Genomic DNA, 24902 nt, shown 5'->3' with positions numbered 1-24902 from the left:
CCTTTTTGTTGCCCTCATTTTTATTGTTGTGTAGTTATTATTGTTGTTGCTATTGATGTTGTTGTTGGATAGGACAGAGAGAAATGGAGAGAGGAGGTGAAGACAGAGGGGGAGAGAAAGATAGACTCCTACAGACCTGCTTCACCACCTGTGAAGCGACTTCTCTGCAGGTGGGGAACCGGGGGCTCGAACCGGGATCCTTATGCCAGTCCTTGTGCTTTGTGCCACGTGCACTTAACCTGCTGCACTACTGCCCAACTCCCACTTAGTTTCTTTTTATGTAAGCTGGTTGTGGTTTCTAATTTTCTTATTTGTAGCCTCAAATCCTCTGAGAAATACACAGAGCATGACTTTGCTTCCTTTTAATTCACATTTGCCTTCAGGACCAAGCAGTGTACACACCTGTGGCTCCTGCAGTCGTATAGCACCCTCATAAGGCACAAAGCACTCACCTCCCCACTGGCCCAACTGCCACCGTGAAGTTCCCTCCGAGGGTCAGGTTTCCTCCCTTGGCAAAAGCTTCTACTGCTCTGTCATAATTTAAAATGATCACCAAATCTGACACCTAAAATGTGCAAGTCCATGTATTTAAAAAGAATTATGAGTAAACATTATCTGAAACATACATCAATTAAAACTCACAAATTTTCCATGTCATGTGGTAAGATTTTCAATAAAGAGAGAGAAAGTGTCTGAAGGAAGAGTCAGATTTCTGTTTTTAAGTTGAGAATGTAAGTAATGCCCACAAATTATAGCAAGCACCACAGATCATAAGGCTCCTTGTATGCTCTGCTTGAGTCTCTGTGCATTTTTAAAAATCTTTATTGGATAGAGACAGCTAGAGTGGAGAGGGAGAGATAGAGAGCGACAGAGAGAGAGACACCTGCAGCCCTGCTTCATCACTCACAAAGCCTTTCCCCTGCGGGTGGGGACTGGAGGCTCGAACCTGGATCTTTGCACATTGTAATATGTGCAATAAATCAGGTGTGTCACTACGTGGCCCCTGCTTGACTCTCTGGAAACCTTCAACATGTAGGGGTGACAGACTGAATGAGGGTAAGGGAACTACCACCTCAGAGACCTAGAACAATCAAACAGGGAGGTAAGAAAGGACAAAAAGGCCCCTTTATTGCACATATCAAAGAAGATAGGTCACAGAACACAGATGGGGAAGGTTGAGGCCAGAAGCAAGGGTCCCACAGCACTTGTTTGCAGGTTACTGTGAAGACCAGTACCCACTATCTGTAACCAATATATGTCACACTTTAATTTCAGGTCACAGAAGTTCAGCAAATCTAGAATGAAGTTGGTACTGATGATATCTCCTGCCATCAGTCAATTCTCCAAGTAGGAAGATGAGAATCAGAATGTTCTGAGGCCAGAGACCCGAAGTCTGGTTTCCACAACCACCAGGGCCTGAGAGAAAGGACCAGACATCACTCTGGTACATGTGCTGACAGGAACTGAACTGAGAACCTCATGCTTTACAGTCCAGTGCTTTATCCACTGCACCACCTCCTGGACCATGTCCTGGGCTCTTCTTACAGTCATGCCACTGCCAGGTACTAACTAGCCCCTGGATCTCTGCTCTGTGTGGTAGGGCATACCTCACCAAGCCACTGGGAAAAGCAAGTTAGTGTTCAAGCATCTGGAAGATGGGTAGCATAGAGCACAGTTGCTGAGACTTAAGCTCACAACAGAAACTGGGTATGAGTTCCACTTCTGCTCTGAGCATACATGAGACCCTGGGCAAAAGCTTCAACAGCTCTGAAGCCTCTTAATCTGAGTTTTCATCTCTAGATGGCCTACTAATAGTAACCATAGTTACAAGTGTGCAGGTAGATGGATAGCTGGATGGATGACAGGTAGACAGAAGAACAGAGATGATATATTACTGTATAGATAGACAAATGATAGATTATCTGAATGATGGAGATATACACTAATCACAATGTAAAGTTGTTTAAAGGAGGAATTGAAGCTATTTGCCAAGTCTGGCACGTTTATTTTATTTTATTTTATTTTATTTGATAGGACAGAGAGAAATTTAGAGTGAAGAGGAAGCTAGGGAGGAAGAGAGACAAGAGAGACACCTGCAGACCTGCTTCATTGCTTGTGAAGCTTTCCCCCTACAAGTGGGGTCCAAGGACTTGAACCTAGGTCCTTGAGCAATGTAATCTGTGCACTTAATCAGGTGCACCATCACCTGGCCCCTACCACCTCTCAATAAAATATGTGAAGATCAAGCAGACTAATGTTCAAGAGATGTTTTCAAAATATATTTATGTGCTTTAATTTTTTTAAAGTATTTTCAAATCAGTGTTTCTAGCTGACCAGCAGAAGCTGATGGTACCCAGTGAGGTTGCACTTAAAAAGACACACTAGAGCTCCTGGTAAAAGTAAATTCCTAATGAATGTTTCATTTGAATCATTTTATTTATTTTTTTAAAAAAAGCTATGTTCAAGTTCTATAAAATAAGCGAGACTTACCAGTTAATTGAATCAACTGTTGCTTCCATCTTATATACAGACAACATCTAAGGCTCATGGTGTTGAATGATACAGAATTATTTCACATTTCTGGTACAAAGGAAAGCAAACTGACAATGGCTGTGGAAGCTGTGTTCAGATAACATATCTCAAGTGTTTTGCACAGCCCTTGGCAGACAGGCACAAAGAGAATATGGTCTTCCACACTGACATTTTAGACACTGGTGGTTACATCTCATTCTGCTGGGTACATCTCAGTACAGTTAAGTAAGGCAGGACTAAAAGAGTCCATTAATTTTCTGTCTAATCTCAGTCCAGCTCTCCTCAACTAAGGGTAACATAATTCTGCTCTTTGATGATACTAATCAGAGAAGGGACCAGGTCCAAAGCATCACAGAAAGTCTGAGGAAGCTTAATAATGTCAGTGGTTCAGATTTATCTGTATAACTTAGAATAAAAAGCAACAAAGATTTCCTGAAAGATAATGGGATGGGGCTGAGCAGTAGTACACCTGGTTGAGCACGCACAGTACCACATGCAGGAACCGGGCTCAAGTCCCCGTATGCAGCCCCCAGCTGCAGGGGGAATGTTTCATGAGTGGCAAATCAGTGCTTCAGTTGTCTCTCTTTCTCTCTCCCTATTGCTTCTTTCCATCTTGATTTCTCTCTGTCTTTATCCAATAAAATAAAAAAATAAATAATAAAAAGTCTTTAAACAAGAAAACAGGAGCAATGGAACAAATGAACAGTGTTAAGACAGTTGAGAATCTTATAAATGCTTAAGAAGTTCACATTAAGATGTAACTAACCATAAATAAGATACATGTTTTGTGATGAAATTCAGTTCTTAAACATGAAATTTTGCTAAACCCACAAATACTTTCCAGCAAAAAAAGCTGTGCTGGAGGAGGATGAGGCAGACAGTTTCAGGCCAGGGTCTGCACGTGCTTGTTGTGAACAGCAGAGCAGACCAGTGCATGACATCTGGAGCACTCACCTCAGACTCCTCACAGGAGCCTAGTCAGCTCCACAGAAGAGGCAAAGGCCAGCCTAAGACAGGCTTCTCTCCACTTGAGATAAACATTTGCAAAGTCAATAATTACCTTTCGTGTTGCTACATTAACATGTGGGAGCATTAACTGCTACATTGCTGTGAAGGTGAGCTTTACAATCAGAAGATTCTAAGGTTGGCCAGCATAAAAACATCAAAGAGAGAGTTAACAAAACAAACAGGAGCTTATGCCATCCAAGTGTTTCTGTACACCAGATAATATACTGAATAAGCCCAGAGTGAAGGCTGCATTCATCACTGTGTCTCAGGGTGGGGGGACTCACAGGGTGTGGAGTCCCTGCTTTTAGGGACCCTGAATGTCCCAGTTCCCTGGGAGGAGGCAGGTGCAATTTGCTGATGTGCTGCATTGGTCACTCAAGGGTATTTGTACTTACTGTCCAGATCACCAGTAAGCCTTATGACCACAAATCTATTCTCTTCCAAAAACCAACTCAGAGGCACTCCTTTGACTGTGAAGGTGTTAAAGTCATTATTTTTAAGTCAACTGGAGTCAGGACTGGGGAGGAGAGCTGACTCTGTGGGATCATCCTTTCTTCAAGGGAATCAGTGGGGCCAACACTTTTTGTGTGTGTAGTGGTGATGGGGAAGCTTGGCTGTAATTGCTGATAAATAGATACTTTACACATGAGAGGGCGATCATTTGGAAGACTTTGATTTGGTTCAACAAAAAGCAAAAATGGTAGTCATGATAAAGCAAAATGTTCCTATTTTTATAATCCAGATTCAGGCAGCAGGAGCAAAGGAGGTCAAGTAAGATGAAAGGAAGGAGACCCAGCAGAAACACTTACTCCTGACAGACTGAGGGAATTTAAAACTATGGCAACAGAACAAAATCATAAAAGGATGGCTTAGGAAGAAACCCACTGAAATCTGAGAAGAAAAATTATTTGAGAATGTTAGATTTCATTTACCAGTCATGTAGCAATGAAGCAACAGCTGAGAGATGAATATCGTGCCACCAGGTTCCCTATGTAACAGAATGCCGTAAACAAGAAGGCTCCATGTCATTTCCAGTCCACTGGTTAGGATTAGGGTTAGGGTTAGTGTTAGATAAGGTTAGGGTTAGGAAGTGGCCGGGTGGTGGCACACCTGGTTAAGCACACCTAGTACCAGTCCACTGGATAAAATCCAGAGTCACTAGAGACACAGTAATAAAATTATGCCATATACTGCTATTCCCATTCATAGAATTTGGCATAATTTAAATTTTATATAATATAATACTTGATTCACCACAACATATGGCACCTGGATAGCCATTGTCCCCTAGCCTGAATTTCGACTTGTCCAGGAGACCCAGAGCTTTGCACCTAGTAGCCTTCAATGCCAATGACTTCTTCCAGATATGAGGCACACCTGCGCCTCAGAGGAGCTCATGAAGGAAGCAGATTATTGAATGAAAGCCATTGTACTCGTAGGAGAGAGCAAACAGGAGATTCTAGTTTTAGGTAGATTAACTTAAATTGATTTTTATTAGTGACAGAGTGACTAGATCTCTGCTCAGTTCTGACACACCGTGGTGTGGTGGTTGAACCTGCAGCCTCTGGGAACTCAGGCATGCCCTGTAGTTCACCACCCCCACCTCAGCTTTAAGTAGAGATTCATTAAAAGCAAAGGGGACAGTACTCATAGGTAAGTTGAGAGTAAGAGCAGCCCTCACCACACCATCACATAGGATGTAGGCATATGTCACTCACCTCGATTCCCATCTCAAATCCTCCACCAAGCCCTGCGATGCCGATAGCTGAGGGTGCAGACCACTCTGCAGGAGAAACAGAATCTGCTCACAGGGTCCACCGGGTGGGGTGGACAGCGCTCAGACACAAACTGTTTATGGGGGGTGCTCAAGACACTGTGGGAATAATGCTCACAGACTCTGCTCAGGGGGTGTGAAGAATGGTCATAGACACTCACTTTTCGTGGAGGCCATACAGTGGGGTAGACAGGGCCATGGGAGAGGTGTTCACAGACCGCTCACGGGAGCCACAGCACAAGCATGAAAGTGCTCATGTGGGAATGGACAGAGTCTCTTTCCAAATACTGAGTCTTTAGAATTTTCCATGGTTTTAAATGTGCTTTAGTATGATTCTTAAAGTTACAGTGTATGAACATCATTAGATATTTATTCCAAGCCTCATGGCTTCATAAACCATGTTCTCTGTCTCTATAAGCATACATAACAGCAAATTACTGAATTTCTGCCAGTCTTCACAAAAGGTGGATTGCAATTCTAAGTCTCAGAATTTCACCATAGATACAAGAGAGCAAAAGGGTCAAAATGAGGTTCTTCTTACAATATTTTCTTTATTTTTAAAAGTTTTTAAAAATTATCTTTATTTATTTATTTGCCTCCAGTGTTATCACTGGGGCTTGGTGCCTGCACTACAAATCTACTGCTCCTGGAGGCCATTTTTTCCCTTTTGTTGCCCTTGTTGTTTATTGTTTTTGTTGTTATTGCTGGGTAGGACAGAGAGAAATAGAGAAAGGAGGGGAAGACAGAGAAAGGGAGAGAAAGACACCTGCAGACCTGCTTCTCTGCTTGTGAAGCAAACCCCCCCTCCCCACTGCAGGTGAGGAGCCAGGAGCTCAAACCAGCATCCTTAGGCTGGTCCTTGTACTTTGTGCCATATGCACTTAATCCGGTGTGCTACCACCCCAGCCCCCTATCTTTATTTATTTATTTGATAGAGACAGCCAGAAATCAAGAGGAAGGGGGAAATAGATAGGGAGAGAGAGACACCTGAAGCCCTGCTTCACTGCTCACAAAGTTTTCCCTCTGCATGTGGAGACTGGGGCCTCAAACCTGGGTCCTTCTGCACTGTAACATATGTGCTCAACCAGGTGTGCCACCACCTATCCTTACAGTGTTTTATAAGAGTAACATGGTAGTAAACTATTTGTATTGTGAACATCTGAGGGCAAAAGAAAATAGGCCATAAATTCAAGATTATTACAAGGTTCTGATGGTCAGTCTCTTTACGTTTGGAAACAAAGAACAGTAATTCCACTTTCCATCTTACGGATGTCTGTGTTTCCCAGCAGAGAAATAGCTCTGCAAACAAGTCTAGGCAAGTCCACTTTTGGGTGCTGGGGCAGTGGCACACCCAGTTAACTGCATGTAGCACTAATCATAAGAATCCATGAAAGAATCTGGGTTCAAGCCCCTGGCTCCCCACCTGCAGGGGGGATACTTCACAAGTGGCAAAACAGGTCTGCAGGTATCTATCTTTCTCTCTCCCTCTCTCCCCCTCCTCTTTCTTAATTTCTGTCCTATCCAATGAAATGGAAAAAAATGGCTGCCAGGAGCAGTGGATTTGTAGTGCCAGCGCTGAGGCCCAGAAATAACCCTGGAAGCAGTGTGTGTGTGTGGGGGGGGAATAGAAGAAAAAGAAGGAGGAGGTGGAGAAGGAAAGCCCACTTTTAATTTGGTGGTGGAGGGTGGGACAGCCCAGTTGAAAAACTTTCTGAAAATGCTTATTACCTTCCTAAACCCAATTTTCCCTGCTTCCATGCCTTTTCTCTCTTTCTTTCTTTCTTTCTTTCTTTTTTTTTTTTTTTTTGTATCTGTAAATAAGAAGTCAGTCTACACGTAGAGGGGTTTGATTACAGTAATCAGTGTCTTATAACCTGAAATCCATTTTCCATTTCCTGCATTAGGAACTGTCCATCTGGCTGGGGAGACAAGGCACTTGCCTCATCCTCACAGCTTCTTCTTGCCTGCCTCCCCCTCAAGGGGCTCCCCACATGCTAGGAGAGAGAAGTTCAGGAGTTTCAGCAGAGCCCATGGGTGAAGAGTTGCCCAGAGGCAACAGCCCAGAACTTCCCACAGGCCTCCTCCCCCATAGGCACCCCAGGCCCTGCCTCAGAAAATGCGCTCAGTTACATGGCTGAACACCTGAAGCTAAAGTGGAATAGAACAGAAAGCATCCAAGTGTTACCACACATGTCGGATCTTTTTTCTTTACTGTTTTACTTTTATTTTCATCTGATTGATATTTATTAATTTATCATTTACCAGAGCATGACTCAGCTCTGGCTTATTGTGGTGCTAGGAACTGAACCTGGGACCTTTGGTACCTCAGGCCTGAAAACTTTTTTTGCACAACTAGATGCTATCTCTCCAGACCACTTTTTAAAAAAGATTTATATATTAATATGAGAGAGAAAACTAGGACATCACTCTGGAATATTTGATGCTGTGGATCAAACTCAAGACCTCACACTTGCAAGCTCAGTGTTTTACCCACAGAGCCACCTCCTGGCTCACTACTGGCCAGATTTCTGCCCCTTCTTCCCACATGTTGGTTCTTGGGATTCAAGGGAAGGGCATTTTGTTTTCATCTCTGAAAAATCATTAGATGTCACTCCTAGAAAGCAAAAATGGTTCCACTGATCTTGACTTCGAAGAATTTTTACTTTGGGGATCATACGGTAGTGAACATAGTATGAAGCACAAGGACCCGTGCAAGGATGCCAGTTCAATCCCCCAGCTCTCCACCTGCAGGGGGGTTGCTTTACAAGTGGTGAAGCAGGTCTGCAGGTGTCTATCATTCCCTATCTATCTATCTATCTATCTATCTATCTATCTATCTATCATCTATCAATCTTCCCCTCCCCTCTCAATTTCCCTCTGTCCTGTCCAATAAAAAAATGGTAAAAATGGTCGCCAGGAGCAGTAGATTTGTAGTGCCGGCACCGAGCCCCACTGATAACTCTGGAGGGGGAAAAAAGTATTTTTTTTCTCTTCCTCCTACAGCTTGCCCTTAATTGTCCTACGAACTCCAAGAGTAATACCATGAAGCTGAGGTACACAAATTCACATGTGACAACAGAAATATTACATTAAAGTATGTGTTCCATGGGGGAAGTACAGAGACAGTGAGGTCTGCAGAACCTGACTTAGTGACCTTGGCTGCCCTGTTGCCCTGCTGCCCTGGGGCCAGAGACTCCCACGTGATTCCTAAGCCACACAGGGCCAGTTTTTGGATGACAGTTTTTGGTACCATGCTTCCTGTGACATAGGTTCAGAATGAAAGCTGAACACAGCCCAGTTCTCTGCCCCCAAATGAGGAAACACTTACTTCCATCTGGAAGACGAGCCAGCACAATGCCACTGCCTCCTCTGGCAGTGACCAGAAATCCTGCCTTGATCACAGACAGAACCGCAAGGCCCTTTGCTCTGGCGATGACATGGGCTGCAGAAACCAGACAACAGGCAGGTGAGGGAGGGGCTTTTCTTCTGACCAGATCCCTGCTCAGCTCTTCTGCAGGTGGAGCCTGGGACCCCTCAGCCTTGGGCATGAAAGTCTGTTGTGCTCACAGTGACCCTACCTCCCTAGCTGCAGGTACAATTCCTACAGCATGTGCCTGAGCAGAGAGCAAGCATGACTCCAACAGACACTGAGGCTGGTCGGCAGCCTCAGCCATGAATAAAAACTCAATGACACAACAGATGGGCCTGCAGCCTCCTCCTCCTACCTCTTTTTCCATGTTGTTATTTTTGCAATGCTAAATGTAACACAAATGCTCAATACTCCTACAACTGCCAGAGCAAATGAGATGTTTGAATGAGATCTTATTGAAATCTGGACACAGAGAAAACACTTGGAGATGTCAGTTAATTTAGAACATAATTCATACTTCTGAAAACAAAGAACTTAAGATCACTAAGGAGAAAGGCAGCAGGACGCACCACTTGAGTGCTAAAGCTCAGAGCTCAGTTCACCTTTAGCTGTCATGGAAACCAGGATTCAAAGCCAGAAACATTAAGTGATTTTGCAGCTTTAAATAAGCTTTTTACCTTCACAGAATGATCTATGATTTATAAGATGTCATGGTACTTGAGTAATGCTCAATAAATATAATTTATGAAATACTGCTTTGTATTCTAGGGATTCATCTGGTTAAATGAGGGCATTAGCATTCATCCCTGTTAAACATGCTGTCCACTTCCTGTGTATTTATTTATACAACTACATCCAGATCATAAGGGAAGTCCATTCTTGGGCTTCTTGGGACTTACTTTAGACCCCCAAGTTTTGGGAGATTAACCCTTGGACTCCAATATCATGTTTCAAGTAGTTTATATTCTCATCACTTAAGTCCAGTATTCTGTCAAATAAACCAGACCCTGTGTTCCAAACATGAGAGGTTTTGTAGATGTCTCCAGAAAAGCATTAACTTCAAGCATAATTATGCAAACTATTTCAAGTTTAAATTAACAACAAATTCATTTTTAAGAGGCAGAGAGGCAGAGAGAGAGAGTGAAAGAGAACACAGCACTGAAGCTTCCTTCAAATACAATGGCAGCCTGGCTTGAACCTGGGTCACATACAGAGCAAAGCAGCACACTATCCAAGTGAGCTATTTTGCCAGCCAAAATTGATAACGGTCACAGAGATAACTCATCCAGGAGTAGGAAGCTCACTCAGTACACACCCGTGGTTAGAGCCTGTGGCTCTATTCTTTGGAGATTAAGGTACAGAATATTGGGCAGGCTCCTAGGACAGTAGCCTAGGCTTTGTGCTTCAAGAGGTTTCAAGTGAACAACAGTGGGGAAGCTGTATTTTGTATCACCAGGTGTGCTGGCAGGATATCCACAACAACGCTTACTCCATCTCATGTTCCGTAGTGAGTTCCTCTCTATTTAGAAACACCTAAATTGACAAAAGCACATTTTAAAAAAATGAACATATTCTGAAAGTCAACTAAAGAGATTAATTATGCCATTTATCTGGATGGTGTAGGCTGGACAGGAGTGTCAAGACTGAGTAACTCTGAATATTTTCTCTCTCCTGCTCCAGATATTACTGCTAAGAGAGAGAGAGCATACCAATTATGCAAAGAAGCTCTCATGCCTGTGGCTCTTAAGTCCCAGGTTCAATGCCCCCACACAACCATAAACTTGAGCTGAGTAGTGCTGGGGGGGGGGGGCAGCAGGGAGGAAGGAACCAATCAGCTATCACTGCTGGAAAATCAGCTCTTCTGGTTGAGTTTTCCTCAGGTTTCAAAGCAGAGCTCCTCACACTTGTATGTATGGGCAACTCTCTGGGAACCTTGTGAATAGCAAAAATTCTAATTTATTTAACTCAAGTGGAACTTGAGACTCTGGGCTTCCCTGGAGACCAAGTGAGGCCCACTGCTGGGCAGGAGTGTATTTTGAATAGCAAGGGAGGAGTAGCTGGGCCAAAACAGCAATATCTTCCACTATAAATAGGATTATTATAACAACAAATCACTGTGCTCTATGCATCTGTTAAATAACTTCAGAAAACTTGTTTCAGAAGATGGGGTGGTTTCCTGACTACAATCTCAGATCATGTGTTGTGATGAAAACTAGCCTTCGAGGTTGTCCAAGCTGATGTGATATCACTCCTTCCTGTCTGAGGATCATATTCCATGAGTCTCCACTCAGAAATAAAGGGCAAAGGTGATGACCTGGGCCAGAGTAGACTCCACCAGTGGCAAGTCACAGAGAGCATGAAGCCCCTTAGATGCTCTGCTCCCAGGGCCAGCACAGCAGGTTCTAGGGATATGGGATCTGCACTTGGATGACCAGGGGCACTGGTGCACCGATGTGCTGGGATGATAGGCTGGATCAACAGATACCCAGGAAGAGGAAGCATAAGATGACCATGTCCTCATACACTTTTCCCATATTTGGGAGCTACTCTCTGCCCTGATGATCAGCTTTCTAGTCCTATTCCCAACTCTGACACCATCTCTCCAGACAATATTTTTTAGCCCACCTGCATGTTAGTCACTGGGCTCGAGCAAAAATTACTAAAGTCATGGGTCCCATGGAATATACCCAAAATTGATTTCCTAACTTCTTCCAACATTAAGACCCAAATCTCGTCTGCTCTCCTCTTACCTTTAAGTTCCTGATTATTAAACAATTTGTTTTGCTTTATTGTCTTAAGGCTTTTCAGCCACCAAGTTGCAGATGCTACCATGAATCCAACCTGACTTCCCTGGGAAGATGACCTCACCAATGTGTCCTGAAACCCGCCTCCCCAGAGCCCTACCCCACTAGGGAAAGAGAGAGATAGGCTGGGGGTATGGATCTACCTGCCAATGTCCATGTTCAGCAAAGAAGCAATTACAGAAGCCAGACCTTCCATCCTCATAAAGATCTTTTTGGTCCATACTCCCAGAGGGATTGAGAATAAGGAAGCTTCCAATGGAGGGGATGGGCTATGAAACTCTAGTGGTGGGAACTGTATGGAAATGTACCCCTCTTATCCCACAATCTTGTCAATCACTAATAAAAATATTAAAAATTTTAAAACAGACGAGGAAAAGGACAGTGGTCTAGAGAAAGCAAGTTCAGGCTGGAGCCCTGGTGGGGAGAGGAAGAGGAGTAGCTAAGAAATACTCCCTGTAGAAAGCACTGGGTGCTAGGCTGTCTCCACTGCAGCTAGAAGTCAGAGAACACAAAAGGTAGCTGGTAAGACAAATGAGGCTGTGCTTACTCACCAGGAATGAGTTTATCAGGTCCATTTCTGGATGTTATTTCTGTGAATTCTCTTAGAATTTTAGCAGCCTTTTTTGCTTCGGACTTCAAATTGGAAGGTATAGGGTTATTCACTGAAAGATTTTTTAAAAAATGAAAGCCTTTAATTAAGAATATGCTAAGTAGAATGTATATATTTACTGTAACTCATTTTTCCTCAGATATAATCAAGCATTAACAAATTGCATCTTACCAGACAAAGGAGGTGGATGTGTTGGAAATTCTCTATTTTTGGCCATTTGACCCATTTTCCCAATTAAAGTCATTCTAGGACTGGGGAACCCTGAATTCTCAAAATCCCATAAATTTTAAAGTCAATTTTAAACTCTAACAGGTTTTCCATAAAACTTGATCTAGTCTCCCAAACTCTGTCTCTTTTCCTAGTAATTAATTCTCAACTCATGTCAATACTGATAAAAAAATTACAAGGATTAATAAAAGATGTGTCTTACAACTGTATAGATAACATCTGTATAGATAACATGAAAAGTGCCTATTTTTGTCAAACATGTTTGAATTATTTATGTAAATTTTCCTTTTCAGCAAAATTCTGAGAGACTCTGAATGCGGTTATTCCATTCGGAAGGCAGGCTGGAGTCTGCATAGATATTACATTTTCAGCATTGCCTGGGTTCTCATAGATTCACAGTATTTGTCAGCACAGCACTCACAGAATCCTTGCAGCTCTGAAGCATGTGGGTGGCTGTTCCCTCATCACAGGACACAGGCTCAAAAGAACCAAGTGATGTGACAGGCTTTCATATAAAATCTGGAAGCTTCATGTCATCAAGTTCATTCATGTCACATTGCTTTCAGCTCTGAAAGTCCCATCTGGCTTTTTTCCCCCCTGACTTCCTTTCTGTATTTATCTTGCTCTTAAACTCCTTTAGAAACACCTAAGTTGCTGTTCTCTTCATGTCTGGTATCACCTCCATCCTTTCTGGACTTATTATTGTGTGTGTGTGTGTGTGTGTGTGTGTGTGTGTGTGTGTGTGTGTGTGTGTGTGTGTGTGTTTCCTCCTAGTAACGGGCAGGGTTTCCCTATTTCTGCCTGTTTCTAGTAGAACTGGATGGTTGTCAGCTTGTGTCTCTCCCCCCCCCCCCCCGCCCCAATGTTCTGCACTTAGGTCACTTCTATCTTCCTCCGAAGGCAGCCGTGATGCTGAGGGCATGGGAGCACACACAGAACAGGGCTGGGCCCTAAATCAATGCAACTCTGAGCTCTGTCCTGTTGGGCTCCAGTTAACGAACCCTCTCCACTAGGGCTGGGAACCCCATAAAACCCCATGTGACCCTACATTCTCTTCACCCAGCTTCCTGGGGATTGCTGTGCACCACTTGGAATGCTCACCGCACATGTCCTCTGGGAGCTCAGAGTTGCCTGACAGGCTGCTAGAGCTCCCTCTCCAGAACTCCTCCAGAACTCCTTCTCTAGAACTCCCTCTCCAGAACTCCTCCAGAACTCCTTCTCTAGAACTCCCTCTCCAGAACTCCCTCTCTGCTAGAGCTCCCTCTCCAGAACTCCTCCAGAACTCCTTCTCTAGAACTCCCTCTCCAGAACTCCCTCTCTGCTAGAGCTCCCTCTCCAGAACTCCTCCAGAACTCCTTCTCTAGAACTCCCTCTCCAGAACTCCCTCTCTGCTAGAGCTCCCTCTCCAGAACTCCTCCAGTACTCCTCCAGTACTCCTTCTCTAGAACTCCCTCTCTAGAACTCCCTCTCCAGAACTCCTCCAGAACTCCCTCTCCAGAACTCCCTCTTCCAGGTCGTTCTAACAAATCCCAGCTTCCATGGTCTCTGCCCCCTTCTGCTCAGGAGGTCTCCCCAATCCCTGTTCAGGTGGTCTCTGGCCCATGCATGCTCATGTCATTTCTCCCTCTACCTCCATGCTCAGGTGGTCTCCACGCCAGCCCCCTAGCTCAAGGAGTCATCCCTTCCACCCGCTCGGGTGGTCTCTGTCCCTGCCCCCCCCCCCATAAGCTCAAGCAGTTCTTCATTCTCACACACTCAGGTGATCCCCCAGCCCCTGCTACTGACACAGCTTACAATCCTAACTTCACCTTGCAGCCCCCTTCTTTCTGGGGTCTTGGACCAATTCACCTGGCACGCAACACTTGAAAGCTCCCCATATTCCCGTATTCTGGATGTTTATAGTAAATGGCAATTCCAGTGCCAGCTACGTCACCTAGCAAACACGAGTGAACTTTTAATTTGCTCTTTTATGATAAATGATGTTGACTATGTCTCCATTTCTATCAAATCTTTATCAAATTTCTTGTCCCTTTATGGGGTTGTATTTCTCTGTTTATTATTGATTTTTTTAATAAATGGAATTAACCTTTTTTCTAGAATAAGGCTTACTTGATTTCCTGTTTGTCATCTGCCTTTTGAATTTTCTTATGCTGACTTTTCTACATTTGTCTTAATCAAATCAAATTTATCTTCCATTTTACATCTTTAAAGGTGCTTTTTTTTTTTAAGTCAACAACATAATTGTCAAATCAACGTGGAAAAGTAAGCCAGAAAGGCTAGGAAAAAATACAGATAGAAGACACATTTCCAGAAACTACAACACATTATAGCCTCAATAATGTACTTTATAGTAATTGTGGATACAAACAGCAAAACTGACTTTACAAAATAGAAAACTCAGAAATTGACTCAGACCTATGAGGATTTAGTATACAATAAAGAGGGTACTTCAAATCAATGTGGAAAAATCTGTATTACACAATGAAGAATGTTTTTGAGTGGGAACAATAAAGCTTCCTCCACAGCTTTATGCTGCTAAGGATAAACTCCAGGCTCATCAATTTGAAATACCAAAGTCAAAACATAAGAGAACCATAAATTGTGGGCAAAATACTTTGTGAATTCACAGTGCAAAAGGCTCATATATGACAAAAAAAAGTTCTCTATTTTTATTATTAGCAATTATGGCATAAATTAAGGAAAAGACATAAAAATGTACAGATTTAAGAAGATGAGAAAGAGAAGGAGGAAGGAGGAGGGCACTCAATGGCTGTTGTGTGTGAGTCCTTTCTTTCAATTGCTTAAGTGGAGACTGTTTCCATTTTCAGCTTTTATAGACATTGCCAGTAGATGGCAATTATCTTGGGACAGAATCTCAACATTTAGAATTGATGAGTCAAATGTCCAAAAATGTTTTAGGTGCTTATCACATTATCAAGTTGCTTTTTTCTTTTTTAGGAACCTTTTTTGAAGAAGCCTGCCTAGAAATGTTCTTTTCTTTTTTTCATGTTTATTATTTATTTATTTAGGATAGAGACAGAATCGAGAGGGGAGGGGTAGAGAGGGAGAGAGAGAGAGACCTGTAGCATTGTTTCACCACTTGTGAACAGATCCTTGCACAATGTAACCTGTGCACTCAGCCTGGCTCTCAAGTTGCCTTCTAAGACTGCTGTCCAGGTCTAGAGTCGCTGGGTTATACCATAAAGGGCACCCACTGTCACAGGGGAGCTGGTCAAGTAAGCCCCTGAGGAAGACATGGTGACATCTGTTCAAACTTAACAGGATGGTAGTGTGCTCTTCTTTTTTGTTTCGGATTTTGTATTTATGTTCTTTGTCTATTTTTTTCTGGTGCCGTATTTCATCCATAGTTTTGACCATGTCTCAAATCTCTGTCTCAGCTTGCTTCTTATCAAATGTTACCTATTGCTTTTCTAAAAATTATTTTATTTATCTATTAATAAGAAGTCTAGGAGGAGAGAGAGAAAGAACCAGACATCACTCTGGTACATGTGCTCCTAGGGACTGAACTCAGGACCTCATGCTTGAGAGTATCATGTTTTCTCACTGTGCCACTTCCCAAGCCACTGTTCTTTATCATTCTTCAGCATTTACTTTATTTGTAGAGTAGCATCTTCCTAGATTTCAGTCATCATTTTCATCTATTATTATAAGGTCCAGCTAAAAATTATATAGCTATTATTCTATATTTTCTTCCAGTGATTCTATTTTACATTAAATATTTCATCATCTAAACTTATATTGGTATTGGGTTGAGATAAGTACTCCACATTTTAAAAATATACAGCACAAGAAGCATCCAATAGCACAGCTATATACAAGATACTGGATACTGTACAGCAAACCATAACAAAGGGACTTTTCAAAGTTAACCCAATTAACAAATAATGTGATGATAATATTAACTATCGATTGTCTTTTTGAACCCTAAGACAGCAGGAACCTCACATCTCCACTATAGAGCCCCTACTTCCCCCAGTCCTGGAACCCTTGGATAGGGCCCACTTTCCTGTATGCATCTCCCAACCCAAACCAAATAATATTGCATCCGCCGATCACAACCTAACCAAAGCAACGATTGCCACCTCAACATGCTTCACCTCAGACTGTATCCAGAGACTTCACATGTGGAATGACAGCCCTTCAGCTTCATTACTCAGGTGAGACCTTTCCTTTTATAGTACACTCTAATTTCATTTCAGGTAGTTCACTTTCTAACAAAGTCCCATAACCTAGATATACACCAGTTTCTGTGAGAGAGAGCTTATGTGCACACGTATCCATAAACTACTGCAAAATATATACCTGAAAGCAGGATTACACTAGAGTTTGCAGTGAGTACCCTCCCTAACACTTCCTCTCCACTATTCCAAGCTTGGGATCCATGATTGCTCAACAAATTGTTTGGCTTCGTATGTTGACTCTCTTTTCAATCACCAGGTTCCAGATGCCACCAGGATGCTGGCCAGGCTTCCCTGGATTGAAGACCCCACCAATGTGTCCTGGAGCTCAGCTTCCCCAGAGACACACCTTACTAGGGAAAGAGAGAGGCAGACTGGGAGTATGGACCGACCAGTCAACGCCCATGTTCAGCGGGGAAGCAATTACAGAAGCCAGACCTTCTACCTTCTGCAACCCTCAACGACCCTGGGTCCATGCTCCCAGAGGGCTAGAGAATGGGAAAGCTATCAGGGGAGGGGGTGGGTTATGGGGATTGGGTGGTGGGAATTGTGTGGAGTTGTACCCCTCCTACCTTATGTTTTTGTTCATTAATCCTTTCTTAAATAAAAAATTAAAAAAAAAAAATATATATATATATATATATATATACAGCACAATTTGGTAAATGAGCCACAAGATTTAATTAAAGATGCCATCTTCATGACAAATGCAAGAAAAAATATATATACATGTCAAGGCAAAAATGGCATTTGTCATGTCTGTCCCTCCAGTGAGCCGTTCAATCTTTCCTGTCCACCTATCTTCTTACTGGGGTGAAAGCACCATATGGCTGAGCACAGCTGCTTTATGAGCTGCACCATCTCTGACAGTATCATGAGGACCTATAGTAGGTGTGTGTTATACACTTGTGTAATGAATATATATCTGTGAGGGTTTTGGAATTAAAGGTTAGATGCCTGTGATGGATAGAACAGATTCCTTTACATAGAAAACCCCATGGGAGGGTAGAAGATAGCATAATGGGGGTGGGGGGTATAGCATAATGGTTATGCAAAGAGACTTTCATGCCTGAGGCTCTCAAATCCCAGGTTCAATCTCCCATACCGCCTAAGCCAGAGCTGAGCAGTGCTCTGGTAAAAAAAAAAAAAAAAAAAAAAGCAAAAAGCATAATGGAAAGGATTTTAAGGTCTGAAGCTCTGAAATCCCAGGTTCAGTTTCTGGTACTGCCACTTTTTTATGAGTGGCATTCTCATAAAGAAGAAAAGAAGAATACACAGCGGGCCTGAGAGCATTTGCTGGTGTATAACAGCAGCCCCTTCCTTTCAATGTAGCCTTTACCAGAAGGAGGGCATTCAAAGGGGAGAAACTGAGTTGGAGAGTGCCCACAAAATTATCCCTCCTGAGAAAGGGAGGGGAAAAACCCTCAGGAATTCTGAACTCAGCCCCCCACCCCTCAGGGACAGGTCCAGAATCCCAAGGAATACTCAGCACAGAGGCTCAGGAGTATTGCTGCTGTTCCACTAGAACTGGACCCCCAGAACCTATGAGTTCTTCAGCCAGGTGTATTCTGAGAGAATACACCCAACTCCAGGATATCAGGGAGCCTGGCCTCAGGGAGAGAGACCACAACAGATAGAAAACAAGGAGCAGGCATAGGTGCACAGGACCAGGCATTCCTGGCACTGCACACAGTCAGTGGCGGAGACATCCCTGTACTCCCATACTTCACCTTTTCTATCACCAAACCACAACCCCTCCACGGAAGAAGCAGTGATGTGTCTCATCTGTGCCCCTTTCAGAGCCCTGCTTGGTCTCTAGATGCTGTATCATGCCCAACTGAGTTGACAGACTGCAGGGGAAATGTGTTCGTTCCTTCATCAGCTGAGCACCTGTCTTAGGGATCAGCAGAAAGTCTGCTTAACCCATGGCTGCACATCACAGTCAGTGTCCTCCCAGGGCAGCAGCGTGTCTGCCTTCACTGAAGCTGTGGGCACCAGGCAGGTGACTCAGCTCTGCAAATCACAGCAAGTGTCCTCCTTGGGCCACAGCTCAGATTCCCACCTAGACTCTGTAGTCAGGGATTGTCCACATGAGAGTTGCCACAATATCCTCTCTCCCCCCAAACACTTTGCTTTGGACTTGCTGTAAGATTTGTGTCACCAGAAGGGGACAGCCTGAGTACCAAGTCATCAAGAGGAGCGTTAGCCTGGAGGGGAGCCCAGGAGCTAGGACTGGGCCATCTCAGGGTCACAAACAGCTCAGACTGTTCGGCTACACTACCCTCTAAAGTCTTTCTTCAGAGAAAGTCACTTTAGATCAGATTTTCTTTTTTAAAACGTCTTGCCTTATTAGTGATTTAATATTAATTTACAAGATTATAAAATAACAGGGTATAATTCCACACCTTTCCCACCACCAGAATTTTGTGTCCCCACTCCCTCCACTGAAAGCTACATCAGTTCTCCCAAGATCACAGATATGGGTTGACTATTATTTCTTTTTTTATTAAAAAAATTTATTACATTTTTATTTATTGAATAGAGACTGTCAGAAATTGAGAGGAAGGGGAGATAGAAAGGGAGAGAGAGAGAAACACCTGCAACAATGCTTCACCACTTGCAAAACTTTCCTCCTGCAGGTGAGGATTGGGGGCTCGAACCTGGGTCCTTGCACATTGTAACATGTGCGCTCAACCAGGTGCACCACCACCCGGCCCCTTATTACTTCTATAACTATCTATCTATACTTATAAATGTTTGCCCATCTTTCCCCTATGGCTTGCCTTCCTTTCCTTTGTATGTCGCAGCTACTGCTTCCAAGTGCCCTTCCTTTTCTCTCTCTAGGCCCTGACGGAGTTGAAGTTCAGAGACCCTCTGGTCTAACATTGACTCCTCTGGGAGCATGAACTAGGTCAGATTTTCTGACCGTGCGTCTAAGGTACAGTAAGTAGCACACAAACCTCACTCTTTGAACTCTACTGACCAAGCAGATTAAATCAGTCAAGCAAGCACATTCCACAACTGAGCATGGCTGCTGCAAGCACCCTGCCTGCCTGAGGAGCTCAGGGCTTCTCTTCTAAGCTGGGCAGGGGTGCTTTGGAACTTGGAAGTGCAGGTACAGCTGGGGTACCCCAGATGGATGGGGCAGGATATGAAGTACTGGGTTTGAGAACTGGACGGGACAGGCAGGTCATGGAGAGGGTGCCTTCATAATCTATCAACCTACTAGAAAGCCAAGCTACATATTCTATAAAACATGTCATACTGCTTGGTCAGTTACAAACTGTGCATTTCTTGGGCAAAGCCAACGTAATAATAGCAGTTTAGAAAAAAGGCTCAATGCAATGGAGGTGTTTAGTGCCAGTCTGTCCCTCTCTCTGGAGTCCTGAGGAAGGAAGAGCAGTCTGATCAGAATGCTAACATCCAGCCGCCAGGTTCCAGATGCTTACATGATGCCAGCAGGACTTCCCTGGGCAGACGACCCCACCATTGTGTCCTAGAGCCCCACTTCCCCAGAACCCCACGGGGGGGGGGGAGTAGCACAGCGGGTTAAGCGCATGTGGCGCGAAGCGCAAGGACTGGCATAAGGATCCCGGTTCGAGCCCCCGACTCCCCACCTGCAGGGGAGTCGCTTCACAAGCAGTGAAGCAGGTCTGCAGGTGTCTTTCTCTCCTCCTCTTTGTCTTCCCCTCCTCTCTCCATTTCTCTTTGTCCTATCCAACAATGACATCAATAACAACAATAAAACAACAAGGGCAACAAAAGGGGAAAAATAAAGCAAAATTTCAAAATAAATAAATAAAAAGGTATTTCAGAAAAAAAAAAAAAAAAACAGAACGCTAACATCATCACAGTGTTAGGAAGATAAGGTCACTACCAAACTGCCTCTTGACTTTTAAATCATGGTTAGTATCTGGGCATTCACAAAAGTTCCCAGTTTTTCAATTCCAAGGCAAAGCAAACTCTAAATATTTGAAATTTTTCTGAAGAGGAGAGTGACTGCCAAACTTCAAGCTAAAAAAACTTATATTCCAAGTTTTCTTTTTCATTCTTGCTTACTTTTTTCCCTTTCAGATAGAGACACAGAGAGTAAGAGCTCACAAACAAATCTTTCCTCAGTGCAGTGGGTACTGGGATGGAGCCTGAGTCAGAAACATGGATAAGCAGCATGCTGTGCAAGTAAGCTATTTTGCCAATTTGCTAATTTTTTCTTTAAAACAAATAAAACATTTGAAAATACACTAGGGCTTTCAAATTAAAGTGTTTATAAAATACTGAGGACATGGGAGTCGGGTGATAGAACAGAGGGTTAAGCGCATGTGGCACAAAGTGCAAGGACTGGCATAAGGATCCCAGTTCGAGCCCCTGGCTCCCCACCTGCAGGGGAGTCGCTTCACAGGCGGTGAAACAGGTCTGCAGGTGTCTGTCTTTCTCTCCCCCTCTCTCTTCCCCTCCTCTCTCCATTTCTCTCTGTCCTATCCAACAATGAAGGACATCAATAATAACTACATCAATAAAACAACAAGGGCAACAAAAGGGAATAAATAAATATTAAAAAAAGAAAAAAAAATTTTAAATACTGAGGACATTTTAAAAACTTCAAAATCTCAAACAAAGACAGGACAATAAACACCAGACTAAGTCAACAGGATCAGAGAATACTCCTGAGGCACCTGCCAGTGTTCCCAGACCACACCTACACTCACTCCCAGAACACACCTACACTCCCAGACCATGCCCACACTCTTAGACCTCATCTACACTCCCTGACCACACCTACATTCTCACATCACACCTACACTTCCAGACCACACCTACATATCCAGACCATGCCTGTACTCCCAGAACACACGTGCACTCCCAGAACACACCTGCGCTCCAGTCTTGTGCAAGGAGACCAAATCCTGTCTCCACCACTTTATTAGAATCCAGGGTTTCCCAACTTCCATCAATAAGCATCTTTTATATTATTTTTCCTCATGGACCCTCTATTATGAGAGGGGCACATAAGTAAGTCTAGTAAGTTTTCCAAACTTCCATTGATTGGGTATTAATCAAATTAAGCTTTACAATTTATATGAAACAGGTGACTTATCAAACTGATAATCAAAAAAAAAAATCAGAGAAACTAGAATAATGAAAGCTAAGGAAACATCTAGAATAATTTAGGGCTAGCGGGATAGTGACATAGGTGACTTGGATAGTGTGCTGCTTTGCCGTGTGTGCGCCCTGGTTTGAGCCCAGTCCGCTCTGCACTGAGGGAAGCTTTGGTGCCATGGTCTCTTTTACCCTGTCACTCTCTGCCTCTGTCTACTATATCAGGGCTGGGAAGAAAGCTCAGTGTCAAAGGCAGCAACTTGTATGCCTAAGGGCCTAAGGCTACAGGTTCAAATTCCAGCACCACTATATTTTATACCAGAGCTGAGCAGTGCTCTGGGTTTTCTCTCTTCTTTCATAAGAAATAAATCTTTATTTTTTTTAATCTAGACTTAATTGGTTAAATCTCAAGCAAAACTTTGCATGTCTGTGTAATTTTTAAATAGGCTTTGAAACATTAAGTGACAATGTTAAATGCCTAATTAATTTGTACCTTCTGTGGTTTAACTGCTTCCTTTGACGCAGAGTCAACTGGTCAGTTCTGGAAAGCAAAACCTGTCCCTCTAGCCAGGTCAGTAAAATCTTTATACCGATCTTCAGAATGCTGTCCATTTGAAGCCAAGCCATATGTGGCCTGAACTTCCTTTCTCATCCCTGCACCCAGGTTTTGGGTGGGCACGTGGGCAGGAGTGAGGATAAATGAACCCTCAGCACAGGGAAACCACAACTAACTCATTTTTACACTATCTAAGGTCAAACTAATCATTTGACATTAATAGTGGACTCTTCCCTTATATAAAAAACTTAATTTGCTCAGGCTTTAAGCCACACAGAATTGCATTCTACTGAGATGTGCTTGCAATGAAGCAAAACTAGGCTTCAGGGGCTGCTGGTCAGCAAAACATGTAGCCTCTGACCTGAACCCACTTTTTTTTCTTTTAAAACACTGCATCTCTGTTGCTAAATAGCTGTTATCTTCCAAGACAAATCTTTCCCAAGTGGAATAAAAGCATAAAATAGCTTTTTTTGTAATTGCCAGGGCTTCATTGCTCTGAGTCAATGTGAACGCATGTATATGTATGCATGCATGCGTGTATGTGGAGAGAGAGATAGGAGAGAGAGAGAGAGAGAGAGAGAGAGAGAGAGAGAGAAGAGAGAGAGAAGAGACCACAGTACTAAAACCTCCCCAGTGCAGTGGGGGTTAGTCTCAAAGCTGAGTTGTGCACATGGTAAAACAGGTGTTTTGCCAGTCCTCAGATCATTGTTGATGATCACAATTTTCTTTTAAATTAGTTTTTATTCTTTTAAAAATGTTTTATTTATTCCCTTTTGTTGCCCTTGTTGTTTTATTGTTGTAGTTATTAGTGTTGTTGTTATTGATGTCGTTGTTGTTGGATAGGACAGAGAGAATTCGAGAGAGGAGGGGAAGACAGAGAGGGGGAGAGAAAGACAGACACCTGCAGACCTGCTTCACCGCCTGTGAAGCAACTCTCTTGCATGTGGGGAGCCGGGGGCTAGAACCGGGATCCTTACACTGGTCCTTGCTTTGTGCCACATGCGCTTAACCTGCTGCTCTACCGCCCGACTCCCTAGTTTTTATTCTTACCAAAAAATGTGAGGATAGTGTTTACCTGTACTACAGAAATCTTAAAAGAACCAACAAACCTTTGTCTTTAGTTAAATCATGAGAATCCAAATGGAAACTCTAACCAATATCATTTCAGCTCCACCACACCAGTCTGTGGACACTTGGACATTCATCATGCCCAGGTGTTCCCAGATTGCACGTGCTTCACCCTGCAAGCAGGTGTCTCCCACATCTCAGCAAAAACTCCATAGGAGAGGAGCCCAGCTCCAGGTCCATCACATCCCAACTCGTTGTGGGTAGAGGGTCCCTGCCTCAGTTATTCTTGCCAACTCAGCCTTAGAGCAGCAACGGGAACACAGAAACAAGTGCTGGGTTCTGGCAGGTAAGTTCTGTTTTCTATGGCACCCACCAGTTTGGAGCCTCTTAGACAAGCAAAGAGCCCCGGAGCCTGGTAGCAGGGCCTGGGTGGTGGCCTGTGGCCCACACCCTTTGCTCCAAGTATGGAGCGCCAGAGGAGCAATGGAGCCCTGGAGAAAGCAGTGGTGCCTGATTCCTGCCCTCACCACACCCATCCCAGTAGCAAGCTCAGGAGGTGACTGTTCAACCCACGGTCCCTCAGCCAACAACGGGAGAGAGTGATAGCCGCCAAGACACATCTAGAAAGCCTAGTGTGAGCTGAAACCTCGGGGTCCAGAGTCCTGGGAGCTGGTTAGACTAAACTTTTGACAGTTTGCAACTACCCTATATTAACACCTGCCCAACAGCAAAGCGCGCCTCCCCACCCCACCCCTTTTCCTAAAGGATGGGGGGGGGTCAGCCTGCCTCACGCAATCCATACTCACTTGTGACCCGAGCCTGTCTGCTCCAGTGGCGACGAAACTGGGGCAGCTGCCCAGGAAGAGGAAGGTGCTCTTGGTGGCCCCGCCTCCCAGGACAGGGACTCGCCCAGCGAGCTGCACACCTGGGACAGGTAAGGTGCAGGTAAACACCCGTGCAGTGCCCAAACACCCACTTACATCTTCGCCAGTGGAAAAGCACAGTCCCTCTCCAGATGCCCTTAGCTTTACAGATGGACACCCAGAGACCAGCCCGGAGGCGGAGCCCGGTCCTACGTGGCGGGGTTGCCCTGCAGCCCCCACATCTCCAATCCACCTGGGCTGAGGAGGTCCACCTGTATCCCTGGGCCACAGCCAGGTATAGAGTGGGCCAGGTCTAACCGGCCCAGTGGAGCCCCTCTCTAGGACCTTGAGGATGCCGCCCTTCCCAAATGAGAACCCCAGCACCTACACCACCTGCTCCGACCTCTTCCCGCCCTCCCGCCCCCAGTCCAGGCGACACCTGGTACCGACCACTGCACCTGTGACCCCTGCCCCAACCTTTGTCCTTCCCTCAGATGACCTGTGCCCCTCCCCTGCACCTGTCCAGGTGACCCACGCCACATCCCCTGAAGTGTCCAGTTGATCCGTATCCCACCTCTGTACCTGCCCAGGTAACTCGCGCCCAGACCCCTATACCTGCCCAGGTGAACTTACCTGTCGCTGCACCTACTCAGGTGACCTGCGCCCCGCCCCCTGTACCTTCCCTGAAGGCCTAGCCCCGCCCTCTTACTGTCCGGGGGCCCCACGCCCCGCCCCCTGTACCTGTTAAGGGATCTGCGGCCACGCCTCCGTTACGCTCCTCCCCCACAAGGGC

The 24902-nt window shown here is 44.3% G+C and overlaps 1 protein-coding gene across 3 annotated transcripts in view; it reads right to left on the bottom strand.

Moving 5' to 3' along the window:
• The window catches only part of SH3YL1 (SH3 and SYLF domain containing 1), a 37131-nt gene extending 12362 nt beyond the window's left edge, over positions 1 to 24769 (bottom strand). For 2 of the 3 annotated variants that reach the window (XM_060186977.1, XM_060186978.1), the window contains exons 1-6: positions 24628 to 24734; positions 24053 to 24171; positions 12040 to 12150; positions 8643 to 8756; positions 5259 to 5323; positions 453 to 565 (exon numbers count right to left, since the gene is read on the bottom strand). In XM_060186977.1, the coding sequence (XP_060042960.1) occupies positions 453 to 565; positions 5259 to 5323; positions 8643 to 8756; positions 12040 to 12150; position 24053 (404 nt within the window). In that variant the 5' untranslated portion in view covers positions 24054 to 24171; positions 24628 to 24734. The other variant, XM_016191193.2, reaches the window with a different exon arrangement.
• Positions 24770 to 24902: the final 133 nt, after the last annotated feature.

Source organism: Erinaceus europaeus, chromosome 3 (genome assembly GCF_950295315.1).
Source record: "Erinaceus europaeus chromosome 3, mEriEur2.1, whole genome shotgun sequence".
Taxonomy (NCBI): domain Eukaryota; kingdom Metazoa; phylum Chordata; class Mammalia; order Eulipotyphla; family Erinaceidae; genus Erinaceus; species Erinaceus europaeus.
The sequence above is the reverse complement of the archived record's forward strand: the minus strand, read 5'-3'. Positions and strand labels throughout refer to the sequence as shown.